General features: G+C 33.3%; 2 protein-coding genes across 2 annotated transcripts in view; one reads left to right on the forward strand and one right to left on the reverse strand.

Moving 5' to 3' along the window:
- LOC127831875 (protein rolling stone-like) overlaps positions 1 to 20,308 on the forward strand; it is a 38,920-nt gene extending 18,612 nt beyond the window's left edge. The window contains exon 5 of the mRNA XM_052356949.1: positions 19,999 to 20,308. Coding sequence (XP_052212909.1) covers positions 19,999 to 20,168 — 170 coding nt within the window. The 3' untranslated portion in view covers positions 20,169 to 20,308. The remainder of the gene's footprint in view (positions 1 to 19,998) is intronic.
- LOC127831874 (uncharacterized) lies at positions 9,406 to 13,606 on the reverse strand. Its single transcript, XM_052356947.1, has 3 exons — positions 13,282 to 13,606; positions 10,366 to 11,348; positions 9,406 to 10,184 (listed from the first exon to the last, which is right to left on the reverse strand). Exons 1-3 carry the CDS (start codon positions 13,350 to 13,352, stop codon positions 9,832 to 9,834), a joined length of 1,407 nt encoding a protein of 468 aa, XP_052212907.1. The 5' UTR covers positions 13,353 to 13,606; the 3' UTR covers positions 9,406 to 9,831.
- Positions 20,309 to 25,349: the final 5,041 nt, after the last annotated feature.

Raw genomic sequence — 25,349 nt, forward strand, 5'->3', positions numbered from 1 at the left:
GATAAGATACTTTTGTACTGAACTTTTAAGGTTAGATTAAACAAATGAAATAACAATAAGATCTTACGCTAAAATCAACAAATTGCATTTTGATTTCATGCCTTTGAACGATACTTTAAAAAGAGCAAGTCATATATAAGAGGTCTGTACGTTTTAGTATCGCAATGTTAGAGCATACAAACACAAATGAACGTTCATTAGAAAAACTGAGCATTCAGAATAAATTTATGTCGCTCAAGCAATTTATAAATACTTATATTTATATATTTATATATATATACTTATATATTTTTTTTCTCCTCAATGAAATATAAAATCCTTAAAGGGGCCTTTTCACAGATTTTGGCATTTTTTAACTTATTCATTAAATGCTTTATATTGATAAATGTAAACATTGGATCGTAAAAGCTCCAGTAAAAAATCAAGACTAAAATTAAAAAAGGAAAAGAACATTGCCCGGAGCAGGTTTCGAACCAGTGACCCCTGGAGTCCTGCCAGAGTCCTGAAGTAAAAACGCTTTAGCCTACTGAGCTATTCCGCCGAGTACACATACTTGACGTATTTTATACCTTATATAAGCAATCTTCGTAGTTTCACAAAATTTAACGACAAAAACAGAACTCTCCAAATTATTCAATCGTTTCGCGTTGCAACGCTTAATAATTTTTAGGTTTTAAAATCGTCAAAAGATGCATATAATGGCTATATTAGACCATGGTAAATGTTCAGTATTACTGTTTCCTCACAAATATCATAACTAAAACGAAAATGTGCGAATCTGAAACAACTTTTTTCAATTTTGTCAATTTACCAAAGCGTGAAAAGATCCCTTTAATAAGGGTAAACATCTTAAAAGGCATTAGCGCTAAATTTAGAACTATTAATAACTTCAGAGTTATAAATCAAGTATGCAATAAAATAACATTAAACATTTGTCAATTGTATGCCATTTGTTCTAAATTAAAAAATATATACTTACATTGCAAAGCAACACGTCCAACAAATACGGCAAACCCAACACATATCGGCATATCAATGACTTCTTAAGAGTCTGCCTCCGATAAAGTCAACTTACTGCAACACAACTGCAACATTTACAATTTATACAACGCAAGCGTTAACTCATGACAACGCACTGTTGTCATGACCAGCCGTTGTCATCCAATAGGATGCCCAAAACATTATAATATTGAGTGAGTAAATAAATGCACGCAGATACCTATAATAATGCGTATTGGAAGCACTTACAATAATTATATTAATAAATAAACAAACTAATACAAATAAATGACGATAGTTATGCCTTATAAAGGACTCGGCTGAAACTGTCCCGCGAGTTCAAAAATATTTGAAAAGTAATATGCATGCAGTTTGTGAATAAGTCATTCCTGGTTCGCTCGCAGAAAAACGATCGGGCGCATCCTCGTTTCCCCAAAACACTTGCGTATTTGTCGTTAGTCGGAGAACCAAAATCTGTTGTTAAAGTTGTTTTACACTTTATATAAAACTTATAATTTCAATACATGTTCATACTCATTTTGGATGAAGCCAGACTAAACATATGACAGTAGGATATAACATGGGTAAGGCAACATCTTTCGTGAAAAATCCTCGTATGGTAAACTTGGTACGTTGTAGTTGACTTAATTGTGCTGTATCCACTTAAGTTTTAATATTGAGGCATCCTTTTAGTATTAATTCCACGAGGCATTATCTTTCTAAAAATAGTTTGATATTTATACAAAGTAAACCTGTACGTTACCCTTATACTCATACATAGCCAATACAACATATTTGATGTGTACGCACTTACAAGAGCATTAACCATTGAACAATGGACAGATAAGGGTGGGTTATATTTTAAAAGGGTGTGACGTTAAAATGAAAGTGGAGCCAAATATTGTAACGCACCTCTAGTTAGAGGTACAGTTCTTTATAGCGCGATGTTTTGATAAAATACCGGTAACATGATTAAAAATAAATATTCAAAACTATCATTTATTCATACAACGACTTTTTATTGCAGTGTAAAATACCTCGTAAAGAAAAACACAATGTAAGTTGATTGTAACCACAAATACACTAGGGTAGTAATTTTACAGAATTTACGTGTGACGCAAAGCCAGACAGTTCCGCGTTAATTTCCATCTTTGTAAATAAAATAGTAAAAGTGTTATAAAACTTATAAAAGTAGTGTTAAATTTACGTATGCTATGTTTATACAACTGGATAAAATATATAATCGATGTGATAAATGACTTAAAGGTATTTACTTTGAAAAAAAGAAGGAATTATTGATTATGATAAAAATTCGTCCATGCTAGATCTTGACTAAAACTTTATTAACTATTTTTTTCTTAATGTTTATCATCTGACGGTGACCAAATTTGGTCAGTGACCAACAGTTTGGTCATTAATGGCCATGATTCTTGGCATCAGTGACCAAAATTGGCTGGTCACGTGACTGACGAAAATAATGAACAGGAAATTTTCGATACATGACGTCATTTATCAAACATTATCACAATACTACAGAATGGCGACTTATTTAGAAAAATGATGAAAATAACAAATTATTACAAATGGATTTACTGTGATGTGATCTTGTTTTCAATAACTGGATTCTCAAAGTGACTTTGAGGAAAGGAAATCTAACAGAATTCAATAAAACACATGGCTTCAAAAAATAACAAGGTGCCACTTGTGCAGCAACGTAAGAAATGAAATTTAATGTGGAAAAATGCAAGGTGATGTACTACGGAAGGTCAAATGACAAAGTTGAATATTACATGAATGCAAACAAATTGAATTCAACAACAACAACAGCAGCAACAACATTTATTCAGCACTTAAGCTTACATAAGCTAATAGCCTACATTATATGTGCATTATACAATTTATAAGTAATGGTCGAAGATAGAAGTTGGACGATAGTGTTATGAACTGGTTAACATGGTAAGTTATGAAGGGAATACATAATTGCATCTAATATACTTACTTACTTACAAGACATACGATTAGACAAATGTGCTCAATAATTTAAAGAAATAAACTTTTGTGAATGCAAATGGTATATATGGTTGTGTTTGAATAACGACAATGTTAAAAATCTTGAATGCTTTTTCGAGACAAAAACAATCATTGTATATTATTGTGTAATTTGTTGTTATTATCAATAACACTAGTGGAAGGAACATATTGATACAGATTATTCTTTACGAAATTATGTACGTGGAATATTTTAAATAAATTGGTTTTACAAATTTAAGTAAATCACGTAATGAACAGTTTCATCATATTATTATACAAATCTTTTTTGTGTATGTAATGAGATATATACAACAACAACACCATTTATTCATCAATAAAACCTATACGAGTCCATAGCCCTCACATATGTAAACGAGCATTAAATTTAATTCAATATATGCAAGTAATGGCAAAAACACACAAGGTACACATTCCTTGCTTGCATATGTATCAATTTTACATTTTCATATTGTCCTGATAGATTATACCGAGGTCACACTCCTCATTTACTGTGTTCAATTGATATTTACGGTGAGAAACTCGAAGTCGTCAGTTCCTTCAAATATCTAGGAGTTGACCTTTTTTTAAATGGCAGTTTTAAAATAATCCAAAAATGTATAGCAGAACACGCTTCTAAGTCAATGCATCGATTATTCTCTATCTTCAATAAATATACGAATTCAGTGCAAAAAGCAAACTGAAACTACATCCTAGTTTCATCAGTTTTAAAATGTTAATCAGTTTTAAACTACTCATCCGCAATATGGGGAACAGCGCGAACAACCGATATTGACGCCGTCCACACGAAATTCTTAAGGAAGATATTATGCGTTAATCAGTCAACTAATCTCAGCGCCCTGTACGAATAAAACGGATTCTATTGATTTATACTACCTAATAAAACAAGTGTACATAATTGTTGTCTATATAATTTTTTTTGTAAACATATTTATTCAAATGATTAAAACAGCAACTACACTATTATTATACTATTTCAACAATTCAAAATTACTTTTCGTTTCAATGTTACTTACTTATTGGAGAATACATACTTTCACATTGATTTTGTGTTACTCAATCGTTTTATGATGTTTTTTTTAAACAATCTGTGCTACATTTTCATATCTGTCCTTCAAAAGAACTGCTCCCTTATTCATGTCGAGTATGGTACAGGTTGAACGTGTACGTATTATCCATTTTAACATAATTAATGTGGATCTATGCAATCTCCTTATAAGGCATAACTAGTTCTAATAGTGATAAATATGGATCAACAGTATTATTTGCGGTAAGTGCTCATTTAAAAACGTCTTTGTCATGTATATGCTTCCGGTGTCAGCAAGCAATCTGAATATACTTAAAGTACATTTGTTTCGTTTAGAAAAGATTATTGGTGACCCACTGGTGAACTCAGCGAACGGCAAGCGAATGATAACAATGTGACAATACTATCAGTGTTGATTCATTCTTTTACTAATCGTATCCCGTCCAGCTATTTTCATTAAAGAACGTTTCAGTAAGCTTGGATATTTACGAATAAGGTACATAATACTATGTATGTATGTATGTATGCATGTATGTATGTATGTATGTATGTATGTATGTATGTATGTATGTATGTATGTATGTATGTATGTATGTATGTATGTATGTATGTATGTATGTATGTATGTATGTATGTATGTATGTATGTATGTATGTATGTATGTATGTATGTATGTATGTATGTATGTATGTATGTCAAGTTTTGTTGAAAAATTACAAGACTCATTGAAACAGAATATCAATTTGTAACATGTAAACAAAGAAAACATTAATTGTGAAATAAAACATTTAACTAGCTATATTTTTGACAATGCAGTAACAATTTTTGGAAAAAAGTAAATATTAACCACAACAAAAAAATTCGAAACAAAGCAGATTCCCAGCAATGGTTTGATTATAACTGCAACACAGCTAAAAAAAATTCAAACGCGCACGGAACATATTCAACAAATAAAGAACAGAGGCAAAAAACAAAACACACTTTGTAAATATGAGAACAAAGTACAACAAAATACGAAAGAAATCTTAACTGACAGTTTGGCCATTAAAAGGGCAAAAGCACAACAGATTGCATATTCATACTAAACGCAATTATATAAAAAATAATACACTCAAGCCAAAAATTAATCACCATTTTAATCGACTATCAACAATGCTATGATAAAATCAATCACACACTACTTTGGCAAAAATTGATATCGGAAAATGTGAGTTCAAAAATGATAAACGCTCTAATAGCAATGTATAGTATCGTAAAATCAGTAATTAAATTAAATCATAACTTGTCCGACCCAATCTTGTATTCACCAAGGAGTGAAATTGATAAGGGTCAAATGAGCTTTGACCTATGGGACGCCTTTGTGCATGAACATATTAGTAAATTGATTCAAATTGTAATTCTGTTTGTCGAGATGTTTTGCAGGAATAAAATCACAATCATTCGTTTTTATTAGAGGCTTGAAATGCATATAATCTACTCAGAATTTTGAAATGACTTATATGATGTTTTGTCAAGATATATACATGGCATTTAAGAAATTAACCGAAGACATGGAACAAAATATGGTTATTTTATCATTGATTTTTGTAAACAAAAACTATTTTTATTTATCATGCTGGTGGCTTAACATACATGTCTATTCTACTTAAAGGCGAACACCGTACAATCTTATTAAAGCACAATTGTACGTGTATATTACGTTTTCCAGTTAAACGTTAATACATGTGGCAAGCGAAATACTTAAAATAGTCATGGGTGATAAGTTGCTTCCTTTTTCCTAGTTCCTTATTCCTTTTTCGAATAAGGAATAAGGAACTGTTCCTCATTCCTTATTCACGCGTAACATATTTGTTGAAGGGTTTTAAGGAACAATAATGCAAACATTTATGAAATAAAGCAACACAAAATAACTCGAATACATTTACTTTATGTATTACGTTACATATTCATGTGTCTTTTCGCGCTTGCATAGGATTTCTTTAAACCGAACCGATATTTTCTAATCCGAATACTAATTTCACATCAACAAAACCTAAAGCATATACTATTATTGTATATGTATGAGATAAAAAATCAATCTTGTACATTTAAACATGTTTGTTTTTATTCATAATCCAGTTCCTTATTCGAGGCTGAATACGGATAAAGGAACCAGTTTCTTATTCCTTGGTCAAGCCGAATAAGGAACTGGCATTTTCTAATTTAAACATCAATGAAATTTATCCAAAATTAACCACATATAAATGAACATATTATTTATATATTGGTTGTATATGTAAAATTCTAATTGCAATACATTTCTACTAAGTTTTAAGTGATGATTATCCAGTTCCTTATTCAGTGTGAATAAGGAATAAGGAACTTGTTCCTTATTCCTTATTCAAATCGAATAAGGAACTGGAATTTTCTTTCCATAAATTATAAGTCAACATGAACCAACGAGAAGAATAACTCAACGAAAATTAGTGTAAATGTATGTAGGCTGTAACAAATATTAATTACAGTACATTTATACTTTGTTATATTTAATAATAACATAGTTCCTTATTCGGTTTGAATAAGGAATAAGGAACAGTTCCTTATTCCTTATTAGAAGAAGAAATAAGGAACTAGGAAAAAGGAACTAACTTATCACCCATAGAATAGTCAAGCACACGGACTATTTATTTTTGGGGCGTTGCTCTTGCTAACTATAAAAGAAGAAAAATTAAAAGAAAAGCTGTATTTTAAAAAATCCGAGACAAGACATGTTTATATGAAATTTAACCGGGTTGCAAACGTGCTAATCAATTTCAGGCATCGAATATATACATTACATGTGTACTATAATGCGTACCAATATGAGAACTTTCTAATATTTGCCCAAATGATAGGAAGCAAATTAATCAATATATTTTCATATTAATTTTAGTTAGCATGTGTATATCCTTATAGAGATGTGAATATGCATATTAACTAGAATAGCATTAAATAATATAAACCTGTAAGAGCATGTTTTGTTCATAACGAAACTAACTACCCATGATATTTCCGTAGTATAACATAGCATTCTAGTTCTTAATTGAATCATTTTAATGAATTGTACATTTGATTTCTTATTCACAAATTTGTTAAATGTTTTTTATATAAAGAATGAAATGCGAGAAAAATAAATACGTAATAACACTTTTGAATATATAATTTAAATATAATTAATAGAAAAACTAGTGTACAAAGACTTTTCAAATTAAGAAAACACACCAAAACATCACAAAATATCTACAAACATGTGTTTCTAAAACTCTATTTGATTCAGTAGTTACTTAACATAAACTAATAACAACATAAAATAAATATGTTTATCAATACACTGCAATGTTTGAATGCATCAGAATGCCACAGTTTCATCATAGCACAGTCTGTGCTTATAATATTTATTTGAATGCATGGTAGTTATTATTGCAAACACTCAATTAATACTTCTTTTTAAAATAATATATAACCCATAAGCATTCCATTTCAGGTTAAAGTAAAGATAACACGTCCCTTTGAGTTAAAAATATTTAATTTTGTTTGTTAATAACTCACAGTCTACCAACATTTGTGAATTACAAGCCACATCAATTCATTTTTCACTCGACCTTCGGAAAACAAGCGAATGTTCCATAATCAAAGACGATATAAATTAAACATGTCTTGTTCATAAAGTACATTCGAATAGGAATAATAGTCCATTTGTTCATTTGTAATGGCCTACAGCCACTCACATATAATAAATGAATGAGAACAAATACAATTATTAGTGAACTAATAGATGGCTTTATAAAAGTATAACAAAAAAATACTGTTATCAAAAATAATATTTAAAAAAAAATTCGATTATATTTATAACGATAAACTCAGTATAGGTGACCATCAACAATATACAACGCTTAAAAGATATAAACATTGTTCGTAGAAAAAGTTCCTTTATTCAAAGCCGTGCACACTATTCTACGCAGCTTTTTAACAATTTGTACGTCTTTATTTGATAAGACAATAGACAATTTATAAATATTTTTTTTTATGAAAAACTTTCTCATTATGCATACTGTTATCTTGTTAACATTTTTATTTAGTAAGAAATGTCGTTAATTGTCAATATTATGTATGTAGCAAATCATAAATGATCTTAGCTTTTTAGTTTTTCATAGGAAAAATCGTCTTTCAATTTCTTTCGAAATGATGCTGGAATGAAGTTGTGTGTCACTGCGTCAGAATTACGAATAAATTAAATATAAAGTCATGCTGTATGTAAGTTTTGATATTAATTTTGTTATTTTGTTAATTAGTTTAGATATTTATAATTTAGATGAAGTGTCTTCTATACTTCACATGTTCCTTTTTGAAGGTATTGCTAGAAAAATATGCTCTGATGCCTCCATTATTCACTTATGTTTCAGACCTCCATTTTATAAAGGAGTGCACACACGTTAACAACCACTTACATGATTTCAAATATGAAAACACAGTTTAATCACGTTAACAGTTATTCTCTTTGAGTACTATGAAGCACAAGTTCGGAATGTTTTTTTAAATACGTAGGTCATAACGCCACTTATGTTAATTAATTTACCAAAATACCGATGAACGCAAACTCATTTGTATTTGGTGTTAAGTTTATGCACTCTTTCAGCCAAAAGAACTTCAAGATTTATAGTACTTGTTTTCGAAAAGTCAGAAATCTAAAAAGCGACATTTTCAGTTGTGGTAGCAAGAACTAGAGCCCACTTGCAGATATACACTTTGTATAGCTTGCTTAAAAGGAACATAACTTCAGTTATGCAGGAAAAAAACTGCACATAAATACCCAGGTGCATAAAATCATACGCTGGCCACTATGTTACATAAAATTCATCTCTCAAGCAGCAATACCTTTCGCATTACTAGCGTATATAATATTTGCATAACGACAGGAAGGACGGAAAATGGAAAATCAGAATGTGGGGAATTATGGTACCAGCGTTAACGTGTAAGGAAATCAAACCAAAACTGGAACGATACTTGAGTCTATCGTCTAATGTGGCTATCATTTGGCACTAAATTGATACCATTTAGTTAAGTTTGCGAGTGCTTCGAAGTAAAATTACACAATGAAGAACTATGTGACGACAAAACCAATGCACATATGGTTTTAATGACAATCAGAAATAAAAAACAATCATTCACCAGAAGATTTTCTAACTGTTTTTAAGTCCCGCTATAGCATAAATACCGTCGCCATGTTGTGTTCAACCGGCGTTGCCATAGGAGATTACTGTTATGCCAACCTTTACTATTGTTTAGTAAGTATGGTACATATATGATAACAGAGTAGTTAGTACTAACACAGTGAAACAGTAGACGACAATATGTTATAACCGAGAGTAAAACGATATGATTTTATTAAGTTTAACTGGCACATAATATTTTTAACTATTACAACTAAAAAAATATTGGGTTATGATGACCCTACGTCGCTCACTTGAACTTAACATCATCAATCTACTGTTTTTGTCTATTAGATGTGCTGTTATGATTGTGCTGTTATTGAACGTCTCTAATATAACAGACCGAAACGATTAATATCGATTTTGGAGAGGAAACCCCCAGAATAATGCCCATGTAGGGCAGAACACATTTGTGTTCGTTATTTGTTTACCATGCACACATAAATACATAAAACACATAAACCTGCATGTAAGTTGGGTCATTAAAGCATAAAATTTCACGTACATTAAAATGTCACCAGCAGTTATTCACTTAATCTGGAACTCCAACAAAAAATCGTTTTTACATTGTCCAACAATCACAGAATCCTTGCTACGGCTGTACAAAACGGACGCTGGGTCAGCGTCCAAATCAGTCCTTGTAACCAACGTAGCTATCTTCTTTCGCCCCGTACTATCTACCTGTATTATACATCGAGATGAGATACCACATACCAACACCTGGCCTGCAAAAGTCACATGGACGCTCCCTGGGCGTGTCAGCTCAGGATCGGTTAATGTGGATAGCACAGATCCGTCCCTGGTCAGAGTTAAAAGCTGGTTTTGGGAATTGCCGGTGACATAGATTTTGTTTCCACTTAGACTCACGGCGCACTTGAAAACTACAATAGAGCCAGTAAAAATGTCATTTTTTTTTCCCATTCGTTATAATTATACTATAACATCAGACTATGTAAATGCACTTTTATATGTGAACATATGTGGCATGGGCTCATAAAATGTTAACATAGTTACATGAACTCGTATTTAGTACATTTTAAACGTTTTAGATGTTTTAATTACCTGCATGTTTGTGTGAAGTATCCTCATACAATTTCCTCTTCAGAATTAGAGTTTTATCTAATGTGTAGTGGTACAATTCTGTATTTGACGTGATAAACAGATCATTCTTATGACAGGCAATACCATGACAAGCATGATCCAGTTGATAATTATTGCTTTTTGCCAACTGCATATTGACTAAATTGAAAAACTGGACTCCGTGTGTATTATCATTATTATCCACAGTAACAGCAACCTCGCGATCAGAGACCATACAAATATCCCATGGAGTAATAGGTACATCAAAGTGGCTGACTACTTGGCTTAGCTCGTCAAACACCTTAACTCGACTGTTCCGATTGTCAACAACAATTATTAATTTATCTACCTCACACATGCCATAGGGATAGCACGACCACCTATCAATACCGCTTATACTTAGTTTATGCTTTATTTTCGAATGCATTGAAATGACCTTGTTTGGTTGTATGATTCGTCCAAGACACGTTATATTGGGTAAGAGCTGTTCAATTCTTTTGTTGGGGACAAATTCCATGGCATATTCATTATGATGCAATATGTCGCCTATAAATGTTCTTGATTTTTTCAACTGCTGAAGATATTTCGTTTGAGCTATAAAGAGAAACTCTTTGCTTTTTTTCTCAACGTCTTGTAAAGTATCGCCAAAACATTTAAGATCCGTCTGAAAGTGGATGCATTGTTCTCTGTTTAGCTGCAGGGACGGCATCAAGCTGGTCATTATGCCATTTAGCTCTTGCTTGGTAATATCTTCAAGTTTGTCAAATGAGTCATCTCTGTTCTTTCGAAGGTCTTTTATAGCCTGTAGAATCATCTTGTGAGAGGCTTCAGTTGACTGGATGTTGTTCTCGTTTTTGTTAAGGCTAAGCAGCAGCTCTCCTTGTATTTTCTGTATTTGTGATAATAACTCCCTGCAACTTTCAACTTTGCCTTTTTGTGAAGTCAACGTTACTTTCACACAGTGTCTGAGGAGAATAAAACAATATCAAATCACTATACACGTATTTTTTATCATTTTTGGCGTTTGAGGGACTTGTTTACTTTTTTGCGGTTCTTTGTTTGTCACTTATTGCCATAAATTGAAATACATGTATTATAAAAAGCTTGCGTTAAATAACGGTGAACGAATTGAAGTAATTGTTAAGCTTATTGAGATAAAAACTGACATTGTAGTAGAACAAAATGCTATCGTCTTAATATCAAGGCTTTCAATCAGCGTCAAATATTTTCCTGTTGAAACAATCCGCTTATTTATTATAATGATATATTCTTTTGAACAAGTGCATGATATGTTTTTTATTGTATATGTTTATGCCATAAGTGTTTGTTTCGCTTGCTAGTGTCAAGTTGCATCGTATTTCTGTGACAAAATTTTTTATAACTGTAATCTAGATTATCTATAAACAAGTCCCTAAAAAGTCCCTTAAAATCGTTTAGTAACATTTTAAAAATAAACATGATCCTTATAAATGAAAAACTTACAAATATTTTTTTCAGGTGTATATGCGTTATAATAGTTTAATAAAAATGTACATCATTTCAAAGTATATTGAACTATTTTCGATGGACAAGACTGAAGCAGTAATTTTCATATAATACTCGTCAAATTAAATACAAATGAATGGGATATAGTCGATTTTGTATTGAACTTAAATATGCACCTTTGTTGTAACTGTTCAGTATGTAAATATAATATTTCCTATCATTTTAAGCGAATTCAAAGCTATTGCTTAAGAGTTGATGAGGTTTTTTGGTCTTTGAGCATTGAAGCTTCAATACTTTATTTGCTCTTATGTAAAGTGCACACAAAAAACATAACCTAAATGTTGGTTGTATTCAATGGTCTGCATTGATAAGGCATTATGCCACTAATCATAAATAAACAAGAGGACCAAAGGCCCAGAGCCGCGCACCTAAGACCCCAAAGAACAAAACTTTTTGAGCTTGTAGATTTCACCAGGTTTGTCAAGAATCACATCTCACCCGCCGGACAAATTATTACTTCAATTTTTAATGCAAGGTTCATAAAAGTTAGGTAATATAGAGTGTTCAGAATCGTTTTACTTAATTTGACCTTTCGAAGTTGTTTTTTATCCCAAGATAACCAGTTTCAAAACCATCCCATATATCATAGGAACAAATGTTCATTACAGCGTTCGTGGGGTTTCTGCAATAATTTTGGCCTTTAGTATGTTCACAAGCTGTTTTGTAAAATTTAACTTACCTATTTGTTAGCTCCCCGTGATTCATTTTCAAAACTATCAAACTTTGCAATAAAATAATATAACTAATGTTCTTACGAAATTTCATGAAGATTGGGCAATACTGTATTCACAATCTAGTTTCTAATGGTGACATAGTTAACTAGTTTTTAACACGACGTGACCCAGTAAAACTCGACCAAGATATCCTGGGGCCAAATGTAATCAATGATAAGATGTAGATCTATGTAAGAACACCTTTTGATCATAAATTGTTATTTTGGATACAAAACTACAAATAAACTTTTTTAATCATTAACGGATTTTGCACGTTCTTTTATCTTTATCGAAATAGGTCAACCCTTCTAGGTTGATTTATGTATGTATATTATAGTTCTAAATTAATAATTTGGAACTCATAACCTACACGCGCACATGCCGTAAACATGGTTTGTGTTGATGAAAGTTCGCCTGTTACAGGCAATTATTTGTTCTCCTTTACATTAAGATATGCGTTTATTTAAAAGAATGTTTGAGGTATTTGTTGAGCTTTTTTGAATCTTTAAAACATATTAAATACTACTAATTTGTATAGACATTACTAATTTCTCAAAATAATGGTCTCTTCTAGTTGTGTGAGTAACACATTTTGTAATGGTTTAATTAATCATAACACTATTCAAACAGCAGAACATACCTGTGTTGTGACGAAATGCACGTCTGACATATAAGTTCACTATGATCTTCACAAAACATGTGTATTTTCATTTCCTTGTGCTCTGTGCAAAACTCCACTCTGTCTAATGCCGTCGTCGAAACCGGCCATTGTGCGACCTGCCCTCTGTCAAGTACTCTTTCGTGGTCTACGAAGAGTTGTTTGTGTAGTTTAACGCAATTATCACAGTAACATTTAGAACATTCTCGGCAGAAAAACTGTGCCAGACCTTTATGGCAAGCATCGCAAGTGAAGTCATGTATAGAATCAGATCCTTCCTCAAGCGAACACTGAACATTAGCAGCCATTTTGTTTCAGTGTCTCGGTGAAGGTTAAAACCCATTTTAACTTAAACAGATGCGGATCAAGGACTTGTGTCGGGAGGGGTGGGCGGATTTTGATAATTTTAAATAGCATCATATAGCTGTAAGCTATTTATCTTGTATCATGTAATGCCAAATAAAATGAAACAGGTTTAAAATTGCTTTTGTCGGAGATAAGAATATGACGTTGCTGTTATATATCCACTTACTATTTAAACGTATTTGCATGTCCTCAACACGGAGACAAGCGACAAATCACAGGTCATTTTATTATTAAGTAACACTCGAAAGGTGTATTTTCTTTCATATATTTTAATGATTTCAGCCACATTCAAGTTTAAGTCCGTGTGGACAAACAATAAAACTGGACTATTGAAAAGGCCAATCGTGTTACCATGTTAGTTCAGATGATTTGGACTCTTTTCACAGACGGTTCATATTATGTATTATATTTGTTTAATTTTATTTGGATTTTAAACCTGCTGCCCACTAGGATCTCGATACGAATTGAGAAAATTTAAGAGATTTCTGAATGTCTTCTCGACGATCTGGACTATTCCTTGTCTGATCGTTACGCTTCGGCAAACATTCAGATTCTTCGGTAAATGATTGGAGTCGCAATTTGATAATTGAATTAGAAAATTTGAAAGCAATTATGTTGAAAATGTTGAAACCGAGTGTTTCACTATTGGCCAATAATTGGCAAAATTAGAAATGTTCTGGAACACATCGATATTGCAGGATGCACATTGCCAGCTGAAACTCTGTGAAGATGCCGAGTGGAAAATAATGAGCGAAACTAATGATGCACTCAAGGAAAACAAAACGCTAAGAAGCCTTGCATAAGACTTTTTGAAATTCCGAAACGCGAGGGGTTCCAGAACATTTCGAACGGTTGTCAGTTAAGATGAATATATTAATAAGATGAACACTTTTAAAAATGGTATGCCCATTTTTGTTGGATTTCGATCAGTTACCGAAGGTTTCAGAACATTGGAGGATTGTGTAATTAAGATACTTGATGGTGTCAGATTGTCGCACAGAGGGACCGAAACATCACGAGTTTGATTCTGTGTTAAAGACCTGTTCTTATAAAAAAAATGTTAATTAATTTGAAGTAAAATAAATCTTTATTATTGCCTCGAACTGTTATGGTAATGAAGAATTTTATACTAAATATATACGAGGGAATAAAGTGACATATAAATCCATGTCTGTTGCAGGTGAGAGATGCGCCCATGTTTCCCCTACCAGACCACTAGCGTAAAATATAAATTTTGTGCAAGTTAGTCCTAAAAAATTAAAAGGGGTGTCAAATGCGCTCGTAAATCCACTGGATCCGCTAATGCTTGAAGATTGTTGTGTATAAAGCCCTATCGATTACAACTGAAGCAAACGCAACTGTAATTGCACACATTCATGATCAAGTTTCAGTCAGTGTATTTGCTCACACTACATGGCATTGTTATCGATCTTTTTTAAGTGTCGTTGAAGCGGCTTATTGAGCAATCGAAGTGCTAAAAACGCCTGGGGAAATGCCTGGTATTTTCAACGAAATATGGTTGCAACACTCAACTTAGTCATTGCATGGCAATTTATGCCATTATAAATGATGTCGCCTGTTGAAATCTGGGAAGTTTCTATTTGGGCGACGTTTAGGGGTAGAGTTGTTACATTACCATTTATTTATTATTCTGTTTATCCATTATTCAATAACTTACCGTAAAACATGGATAATAATTGTTAATTTGTATTAGGAACTTATGAAAGTGCCAACGGTGAAATAAAAACACTTTCTAAAACATTTGACCAAAGTTCATATTGTGTATAACTGAAATGCCAAAATGCGTGTGTATGTGTGTGTTACAATTCCTATGTTGTGAGCTATGTTGATGTTCCGCAATTGTTTACATATTGTGCAATGCTAACAACATATACTCGCTGTTTGTTTATAGTTTGTCAATTCTAGTTTTATTGTTGTTTTTTTTAAGTCACCATATGATTTGTTAACTAGTTGAATTGATTCAAAAGATATAATGTCAAGAGCATAATGTATCGTTTGTCGGTATATATTCTTAAAATATGTAATTGTTTTCTTAAATAACAGATATATTGAGTAATAAGTTCAATATTGTTTTGGGTGAAACTATTACAAAAAAAAAAATTCTATAAATTTTCTGTTTTTTTTTTTTAATTTTTAATAGATATTTGCTTTGCATCTGTTAAAGGCCGCAAAAATCGATTGCCTTTTAAGTTGTGTGAATGACAGTAGTCCGTAGTATGGTGCGTGTACCTCCTTAATAATAATGATGTGTGACATGGATAAAATTGTGAGTAACTTTCACTATGAAGTCGAGTTTGTAAATGAGATGTTTTAAAGCTTTTCGCACCGTCATTTATTAAAACAAGATGGTGCGATTCTTTCAGTCGACTATCATCAACGCAACTACTCATGCGAACGACGACAATGACAGTCAATACAATCGAGGTGTTTAGGGATAGTAAGTGAATATTTGTTATTTCGTTTTTTTCTACTCTTATCTAGGTGTTCAATAAAGCACTCATCACGTATCGCGACATTGATGAACAAGAAAAACTGTCCGTATCCGTAACATTCTTTGTTCGAGCATTTCCTTGCTACACTGCACAATCGCGTGTTGCGTGATTTGTACTTGTTTTAAGTATTTTCCTTTAACGGAACAAATCTTCATTCATGTCTTTATTTTTACCATCGGGCACTTGTTCCGTTTCTTAAAACAATCTTAAGTTTCTTAAGATTCCTACGAACGATCGATAGCAAACTTCAGAATTCGTAAGATGTGTGCGAACGTTAAAACGTTCGTGCGAACTTTTATGAAACATGCCCACTCTCTGCGATACTGTGCGCATGTCAGTGGAATAGATTTGTATACGTTATTGGTAGTTATACAGGTCGTATATTTTTTAATAAAGTACAGAGAAAGCACTTGTATATAACAATCAGTAAATGGCTTTTCATTTAGAGCAGCGAAATTCATGATGAATTGATATGTTGACTATTTCACAATCCGTTGATAAAACTGCCTTATAGAGAGTTTACAAAAAAAATAATTTTAAATGAATACAATCCCCACGGTTGCCGTAGGGTCGTAACTACATCAGTGACTCAGCTAAGTGACATCCCACACATACCTTCTGTTTCACAAACACGAATTGGTGAGTAATTGAGACGTTATCTTTAAATATAGAGTGAATACTCTTGCTTTGTAACTTTAGAATATGGGTCGAATAAAAGGTGATGGTCTAGTAAAGGTGCGATACCTGTGTGCGATTAATACAAATACCGCCCGTGCGTAATATTTTGTACATGCCACTAGAGAGGCTGTTTATACACAATAGAAATGGTACAATTTCTACGTTGAGGTTTGAACATCTAGTGAAATACGAGTAGTCACACCCTGACGAGCGGTAAAAGGATGCTTTTAATCTGATTTCCGCCCGGATGCGGTATCGGTTTGAGGCAGTAAATGTATTTCTTTAATGAAAGAGACTATAGACAAAGATGTTAATACCACAGGCATGCACTATGAAATATGGTTTGGATAACTGTATTTTACTTGACGGCACATAGCTATGTGCAGTGCATTACTTGTATGCACCTGTATATTCTTTACTGTTTTAGTCTATGGTGCAGTTCGTCTAACATAATTTATGTTCGTCTTTCTACACGACTCTTACAATGTCTTCGTTCACATGTACACATCAATATTTGTTCAATTATTTACTGATATGAAGACAACCTGTACCTGGTATGGCGAGTATTCTGGGCCCTCTACCACACCGCCTGGATCATCGTGACCGGGGTGCGGGCCGACCAGTGGGCGGGACCTGGTGAGCGTTAAGGGACACACGAACTCAAGACACAAGAGCCTCGCTCTGGGAAAAAATGGGCTTAACGCATGTGGGTAAAGTGTCGTCCCAGATTAGCCTGTGTAGTCCGCACATGCCAATCAGCTACAACACTTTCCGCCTAAACTGCATTTTAGCTAATGATAGACATCCTGTGAACGACATATTCCTTAAAAGTAGAAAGTGCCGTCCATGATTAGCCTGTGTTGACTGCACAGGCTAAGGCGGGACGACTCTTAACGCAAATGCATTAAGCCCCGTTTTCACAGAACGATGCTAAAATGTTTCATATTCTCGTTGTAAACCAGTAGATACTTGTTATCACTTGATAAAATATGGTTTTGCAATTGAGTAATAAATAATAGTAATCATCAGACAAACAACATTAAACACGCATCAAATCACATCATGAATTTTATATTATTGCACATTGAACATCGGTTTATTATAATCTGATGTAAAATTAAACACATAACTTCGTTTTGCATTATGGAGATTGTTCACTTGGGTCAGACTTGGTTTAGAGTTTCATCAGCCTTTACGAACGTGCGCAATTCAAGAATATACATAAAAATAACTTGATATGTTGGCAAATGAAATTACGAGGTTGTTCTATTCAACGATGTTTTGTGTGTGATAATTTTATGTACAGAAATTAAAGAATTAACCATATAGCAAATACCTCATGGCTAACTGTCAACTGATTTAAAACCGTTCCTCATTAAAACTGTAAACATATCTTAAAGAGGATATTTCACTTAAAACTAACAGCCTTGCTGAATTATCGGGTCATTGAATCATGCGTTATTTTGTTTACTTGGTTCCAGATTATTATTTGAAGAAAAGTATCATGTGTTGTTGTACTTACCTTATACACTAGTGTGTTTGTACATTGTTTCATTGTATATGCCATATTAAATTTATGATGAAAATGGCTAAAGCAATTTTTAATAAGTTAAAGGACCATACATTTGGAGCTTCAATTTCAAACGTTTAACGCGATATTTGAACCGCGTTGTGTTCATGACGACAAAATTAAAGTATACTCTGTAATTAAACTAAAACAATAGCAACATCTTAAATTTGTAGACCGCAGCCAGCACATCAAGTGGTTCATCTTCCTCACAGACTGGGCGTACCTCTGTCTCACCATCGCAACTATCGTGGACGCCATGGCAACAACGTACATACATTTCAAGCGGATGGACATCAGAAAAGGTAATTATTTGCTTCAATGGTTTGCGACAAATATAGTTTTATGAAAGGAATATGAAGTTAACGTTTCGCTAGTGGCGCATTGTTGTTCGCTGTTTGGATTCGAATTACACGTACTGATATCATGTTTGCTATTGCCATTGTAAGCAAAATATATTTATGCTAAGTGCGCCAAGAGGAATTCGTAATTGTTATGATCCCAATCTTATTTTAGTTTTTTTTAATATAATAAATCCGCTTTAACTATTTTTGTGCCTGTACTGTCGTACTGCGCCACCACACTTTCCAATTTTCTTATTGGCACATCCATCTAGTTTTGCAATCCTGTCATGCTCTCCTCTTCAGGCGCGGCGGCCTCGTTGCCGTGGTACCTGCGTGCAGACTGGTGCCTAACCACCACCGCCCACGTGGTCAGTGTTGTCACTTCTGCTGCATACTGGGGCCTCTTGTACAGCGGTAAAAGTTGTTAGGTGTTTTCTGTTGCATTGGTAATTTTATTGGTAGTTAAGATTCAGCGTCATGCACCGGCCAAAATTATGTAGAATTAGCGTTATGATTTTTTTTTTCTAAAAAATGCAGAATTTTTCAAAACTTGGTTGATATCTCTCGTTTCAATTATAAGTTTTGCACTGTTCTACGTTCCACAAAGTATTAATAAATCCGTGTAGGGTAATATTGGCAAGTCTAAAATAGGCGAAAACGACCTTAAAAGCCTTTTTAGCAGACTTTTTTTAATTGATATTTTACTTGCCCGCTTTGACGATTATATCCGGAAATATATCCGTATACTTTCACTGTTTACCGATGCGCAGACATGGGAAGCCCTGATACTCCGGCATTCATCCAAAGCAATCTGATAACCAGTTATTGCAAACAAATATAAGTTTTGACTGGCCAGATTAATAGTCAATGAAACACAGAAGTTTGAAGATGACCTCATTTTTTTTATCAATAGTCATTTTTAATGTGTATCTTTCGAAAAGAATGCGTTTATCTGAAAAACAAGGCATACATTTTACAGGTACAGCATTTTTCAATCTAGCTGTGGGTTTATTGCATTCTAATTTGATCTACGGATCAACAGGATAATAGAGGCATTGCTTGCCTTCCACTTGCATTTTGAAATACCCTTTCAAGGAATTGATGCAAAATATGCATGTATTATGGATTGTTTCATTGTGAATGACGCAAAGATAGATACTGATATTTTAAATCCAATGTATGCATGTAGGCTTTATTGAATTGAATTTATTGAATCCTTGTGTATTCACAGGTGATGAAGTGACAGCCGTGGACATAGAGACGCATGTAATACACAGAGTGTACGTTATACTAAATGTATGTGTCACCGGCATGCTAATGAGGATTCTTCACTTCTGGTTCCCGACCTTATTCGGATTAACCTATTCATTATTTTCATTGTTTTACCATCTCGCCGGGTGAACAAATCACAACGGGGACCCGTATATTTATCCCGGAAACCCGGGACCGCCATATTGTACTGTGCGATCGTTACGTTTGTTGCCATTCCGATTTTACACGTTATTTTATTTGGAATCCATTCTTTGAAAGTGTTAATAACCAGACAGTTCATATGCTGCATTGCCGGACCTGAATTAGAAGATGTTAAGATGGATCCAGAATCTCCTGCTCCAATATTTAATATAATTTAATTCTTGAATTTAATAATGAACGGATCCGAAACACATATCGCTCAATAGACTTGTTTTATTTCTTTATCATTATTTTGTGCTCCATAGCAGATAATATATAGGATATTATCAATAAGTTTTGTTTTTATTTTGGTGACGTTCGGATGAAAAGGGCCAAGATCTGAAGAGTTCTTAATGGATACAAAGATGAAATTGCGTTATTTTCATAACTATATACCTACCAAATTTTACCATTTATTTCAGCCGAAATACTTATTTTTAAACCTTCGACCTCCATTTAATGTATATAAAAGTTTAGATATCCTTCTTACAGCACGTATAATCATTTTTTACATTTTGTGTGATCCATCGACGCACTGATCTATGCATTTTCATTGATGAAATATTGCTCTGCATTTGGTTCAATATATAAATTTCGTTAATCCGTTTGTCTGTGTGTCTTTTTCATCAAATATTGAAATATGTGGTGTTAATGATCCCTTTGTCTGTAAGCTGTGCCTCTTACACCTCAGATATTAATCATGTTGATATGGATTGTTTTACAAGTGCACATATGTATGCATTTGTGTTTGATCAAACGTATTATTGTGGTGTTAATTATTCGATAGCATTACCATTTTGAACAGATATCAAACACATAAAGTAAACACTATACACAAATCATTTTAGTCTCATATTATTTATTTCTCTATCGGCATAATTCAAATACGTATGTATATGTATTAAAACTTACATTTTCAATTGTTATGCCTAATATACATTTTAAAAAAGTCCGTTTTTTATCAATACATTTTTAATAAATTTGTCTCTTAAAATTGACCCAGAAGATCCCCAGTACAACCCATAGCGCTCCGACTTGCCCGGGAAGTGACGTCAAGAAGCGAGTCGACGAACGACTGGATAGCAATGTCACATGTGCCCAGGGTGACGTCCACACTGCACGATGCCACATCTTTGTAGGCACTAGAAATATAGTGTATCTTATCTTCATGTTTGAAATCGTGTAATTGTGGCAATGCATACATTATTCGGTTGGGAAAACAGTAATTTGATTCTGAACGGAAAACTATTCATTGAAATCTTTCATATTCGCAAATGCATATTTTGAGAATTGTGTATCCACCGAATTAGAAAACACACACACACAAAGCATTGATTTTTATTCCAAAGATTTTTTCCATGTTTATTTGGAAACTCTTTATATTAAAATGTGACTATTTATTTAATAACGTACTGGATTTGAAATTGTGTATCCACGAATTATAAGATAGAGTAAAACATCTAAATAAGCAATTACCGGCAGAGACCGGCATTTGTTGCGGATATGTCGAGGGTCGTATCTCCAAGAATACTGTCCACGACGACCTTGAACATCCTGAAGCATGCGCTTAATTGGTGACGAACCCACATCTTGTTGAGGCACGATTCTTGGATGTTCGTGTCTGAATGCCAGATTAAAACAGTAGACTATTAAATTAAAACAATCTCGAAAAGCGTGAGTGCAAATTGTCAAACTAAATAGAACAAGGGACAAAATTGTCACAAAACCAGGTTTTCATTGTGAAAAAAAAATCTGATAAAGGGAGAAAACTCAAACTGAACTTTTGAAATGAACAAACAAAATTAACCCCCTTTGTAAGTTTGTTTTTTAAAAAAATCTATTTTTAGTTGTGGCGACCTTGACATTGGAGATATTGACGTGATTCTTTCGTGCGACACACCGTCCCATGATGGTGAACAAATGTGCCAAATGATTTTAAAATCTCACAATGAATGACATAGTTATGGCCAGGACAAGCTCATTTATGGCCATTTTTGACCTTTGAACTCAAAGTGTGACCTTGACCTTGGAGATATCGACGTAATTATTTCGCGCGACACACCGTCCGATGATGGTGAACAAATGTGCCAAATGATTTTAAAATCTGACGATGAACGACATAGTTATGGCCCGGACAAGCTTGTTCCGCCAGCCCGCCAGCCAGCCCGCCAGCCCGCCCGCCAGCCCGCCAGCCAGCCAGCCCGCCAGCCCGTCCGCATTCGCCAATCTAATAACCAGTTTTTTCCTTCGGAAAACCTGGTTAAAAACAGACGTAAAACCGAATCACAAACCAGAAAAATAACTGAATTACAAAAGAAAAAAATAACTGAATCACGAGAAAGATGAAACCAAAATTACAGACAGGTAAAAACAAGGCAAGAACACCATCACAAAACAGAGCTTGAACCAATTTGCACAATGGAGCCAGGACCTAATCAACAATGGATAAAGAGATGAATCCCAAAAAAAATATAAACCAAAGCCAAAACAGAGGAGTTTAATCGAACCACGAAAGTAACAACAAACCAATTTATCACAAGACAGAGCAGTAAACAAAAAATCAAATAACAAAACCTTGAAAAACTGATACACAAAACGGATACAGAGTTTAATCACAAAACAGACCAGTAACTGAATTACCAAGTAGACAAAGGACTGAATCACCAAACAACCACAGAGTCGATTATCAAAACAGAATTATACAACTTAATCACAAAACGAGCGGAGGACCAAATAACAACACGGACGAATATCCGACACATAATGTACATAATATATTTTTTTATTACTATAATTATTATAAATATTATTATTGTTGTTGTTATTATGTTTTATTATTATTATTTTTTAAATAATTATTTTATTAATAATAATAATAAATTAAAAATAAATAATAATTATAATTATTATTAATACTATGATATACATTACAAAATCACAAAGCAAGAAATGTTACCGATCGTACCCACGTTGCATACAAAGTGAACGGTACTCGTGATTGTTTTATATGGGGCAAGGGAGTTGTCACTGCAGTTGCCCTTTGCCTTCCCCATGCAGCTTTCCAAACTTAAAACATAGTATTCCAAATTTGAAACAAAGCATTCTTTGAAAATGCTGAAACTCACTCTCAAATTCCTTTCAATTATTGAAATGATACTATTAATGTTCTGTTTTGTTTCTAAAATGGATATAATATCTGTGTTATTATAAACCGCTGTTCATGGATAACATTATACTGCACCTTTTATTTTAAAATACGTTTTATATTCCTTTTGATAACATATCATAAAAAACAACAATTTCAAGAATTACGTGAGAAATAACTCGTTGTTTACCAACATTATAAGAACGTCTTTACTTAGAGTCATAACTTTATGTACTGAACAAAGCTTCGAATTTCACATTTGCAACATCATTTACGTCCTACCCTGTACCACAGAAGTTCTGTTTAATAGAAGATATGAGGTCCACGTCAAGGGGGTTGAAGTAGACGTAGGGAACGATATCGCTTGCTGCGCCCACGCACTTCTGTACTTCCGTAAGATCGCATGTCGTTGGCTTGTCTTCAGCTAATCGAGATTCATTAGTATCACACGTTTATTCGATCAGCTCATATTCAATGAAACTGTTGAATTTATATTTTACAAATGCAATGAAAACTAAAGTCTTTAATACGGGAAAATATTTACAATGGCATCAAGGGGTAGCTTCAAAACTTTAATTATATCCATTTAAAAAAAAGTACAAAAATATAAACTTATACTTACATTGCAAAGCAACGATACTTCCAACAAATATAGCAAACCCAACACAGATCGACAACACCATGACTTCTTCAGAGTCTGTCCGACAAAGTCAACTTACTAACTGCACTACAAGTGCAACGTTTACAATTTATATAAATTGTAGCGGTCACGCATTTCTTTCTGATTGGCATTAATTTGGTATTGTTATGAGAAACCGTTGACAACCAATAGAATGCCCGAAGCATTATAACATTGAGTCAGTAAATAAATGCACGCAGGTATCTACATTTATGGGAATTGGAAGCAATTACAATAATTATTAAAATGAAAAGTACATTGTACTGAAATCAGTGCAAATTATGTTGGTTATGACATTGCAGGGAATCCGCTGAAACCGTCACGCGAGTTCAAAACGTTTGAAACCTAATAAGCAGGAAGTTTGTCAATAAGTCATTCGTGTTTCGCTCGCAGGAAAATGATCGTGCGCATCCGTGTTACCCCTGAGACTTGCGCATGTGTCGTTAATGTGATAACCAATATATGTTGTTGTTGTTGTTTCTTATGCTTGATATTAATCGTTGTATTTCAATGTATGTAAATGTACGTACATTGCTCGCTTGCCGTGGATGCAGGACCTCGCAGTGATGATAACTTTTTCTCCTGCTGACGCAGCTAATACTTCTGTTTGCTTATTGTTTTGTACACGAATAACGACTTTTGTTATGATAAAACAATTCACACCTGCATAATGATCATAATGTCGTACTCTTCTGACCAAATAACAAACATAAATACATTATTTAATTACTCATATATTAAATGATAGGCTTAACCCTAAGTTACCTACATTAATTGTTTTTGCACGTTGATGCGCATGCGCATTGTTCATCGCTCGGGAACCACAAACTCATTAACGTTTTCCTGTGGGCAGTCGTCCTTTGCAGCTGCCATTGAGAGACTATGGCGAGTTAATATCGCATGTTAATTATTTTAAAACCATCTTGGCTGTTGAAAGCATAACCTGAAACTAACTGAGCAGAACGCAATGCATACACGTTTTCAAGTTAAAAAAGAGTTTCAGGGTATATTTGTTTCAAAATACAAATACAAATGGTAATTATGTACATAGTATGTATATTATATGATAAATTTTCAAGGTGTATATGACGAATGTAATGTTGAAGAAGTCACTGGACAATATGTTATGCACTGTGTATTGATTGTGTACTCCCAAGCACTTGTTTTTTAACAAAATACTGGTAAATGATTTAGATACTACTTGTTAGCACATATAATTGGAATATATGATACTCAATAAATGATAATGATGTACAAGTCACTTAATAATATGTTATGCATGTGTGTATTCGGGATTTTCGTAACT

This window comes from Dreissena polymorpha, chromosome 5 (genome assembly GCF_020536995.1).
Source record: "Dreissena polymorpha isolate Duluth1 chromosome 5, UMN_Dpol_1.0, whole genome shotgun sequence".
In the NCBI taxonomy this organism is placed as follows: Eukaryota; Metazoa; Mollusca; class Bivalvia; order Myida; family Dreissenidae; genus Dreissena; species Dreissena polymorpha.

Coding starts and splice junctions, on each gene's coding strand:
- LOC127831874 (XM_052356947.1), bottom strand. CDS start 13,352: ATGAAAATACACATGTTTTGTGAAGATCATAGTGAACTTATATGTCAG. Junction 11,349..13,281: donor TGCATTTCGTCACAACACAG/GTATGTTCTGCT, acceptor TATTCTCCTCAG/ACACTGTGTGAAAGTAACGT. Junction 10,185..10,365: donor TACTTCACACAAACATGCAG/GTAATTAAAACA, acceptor GCTCTATTGTAG/TTTTCAAGTGCGCCGTGAGT.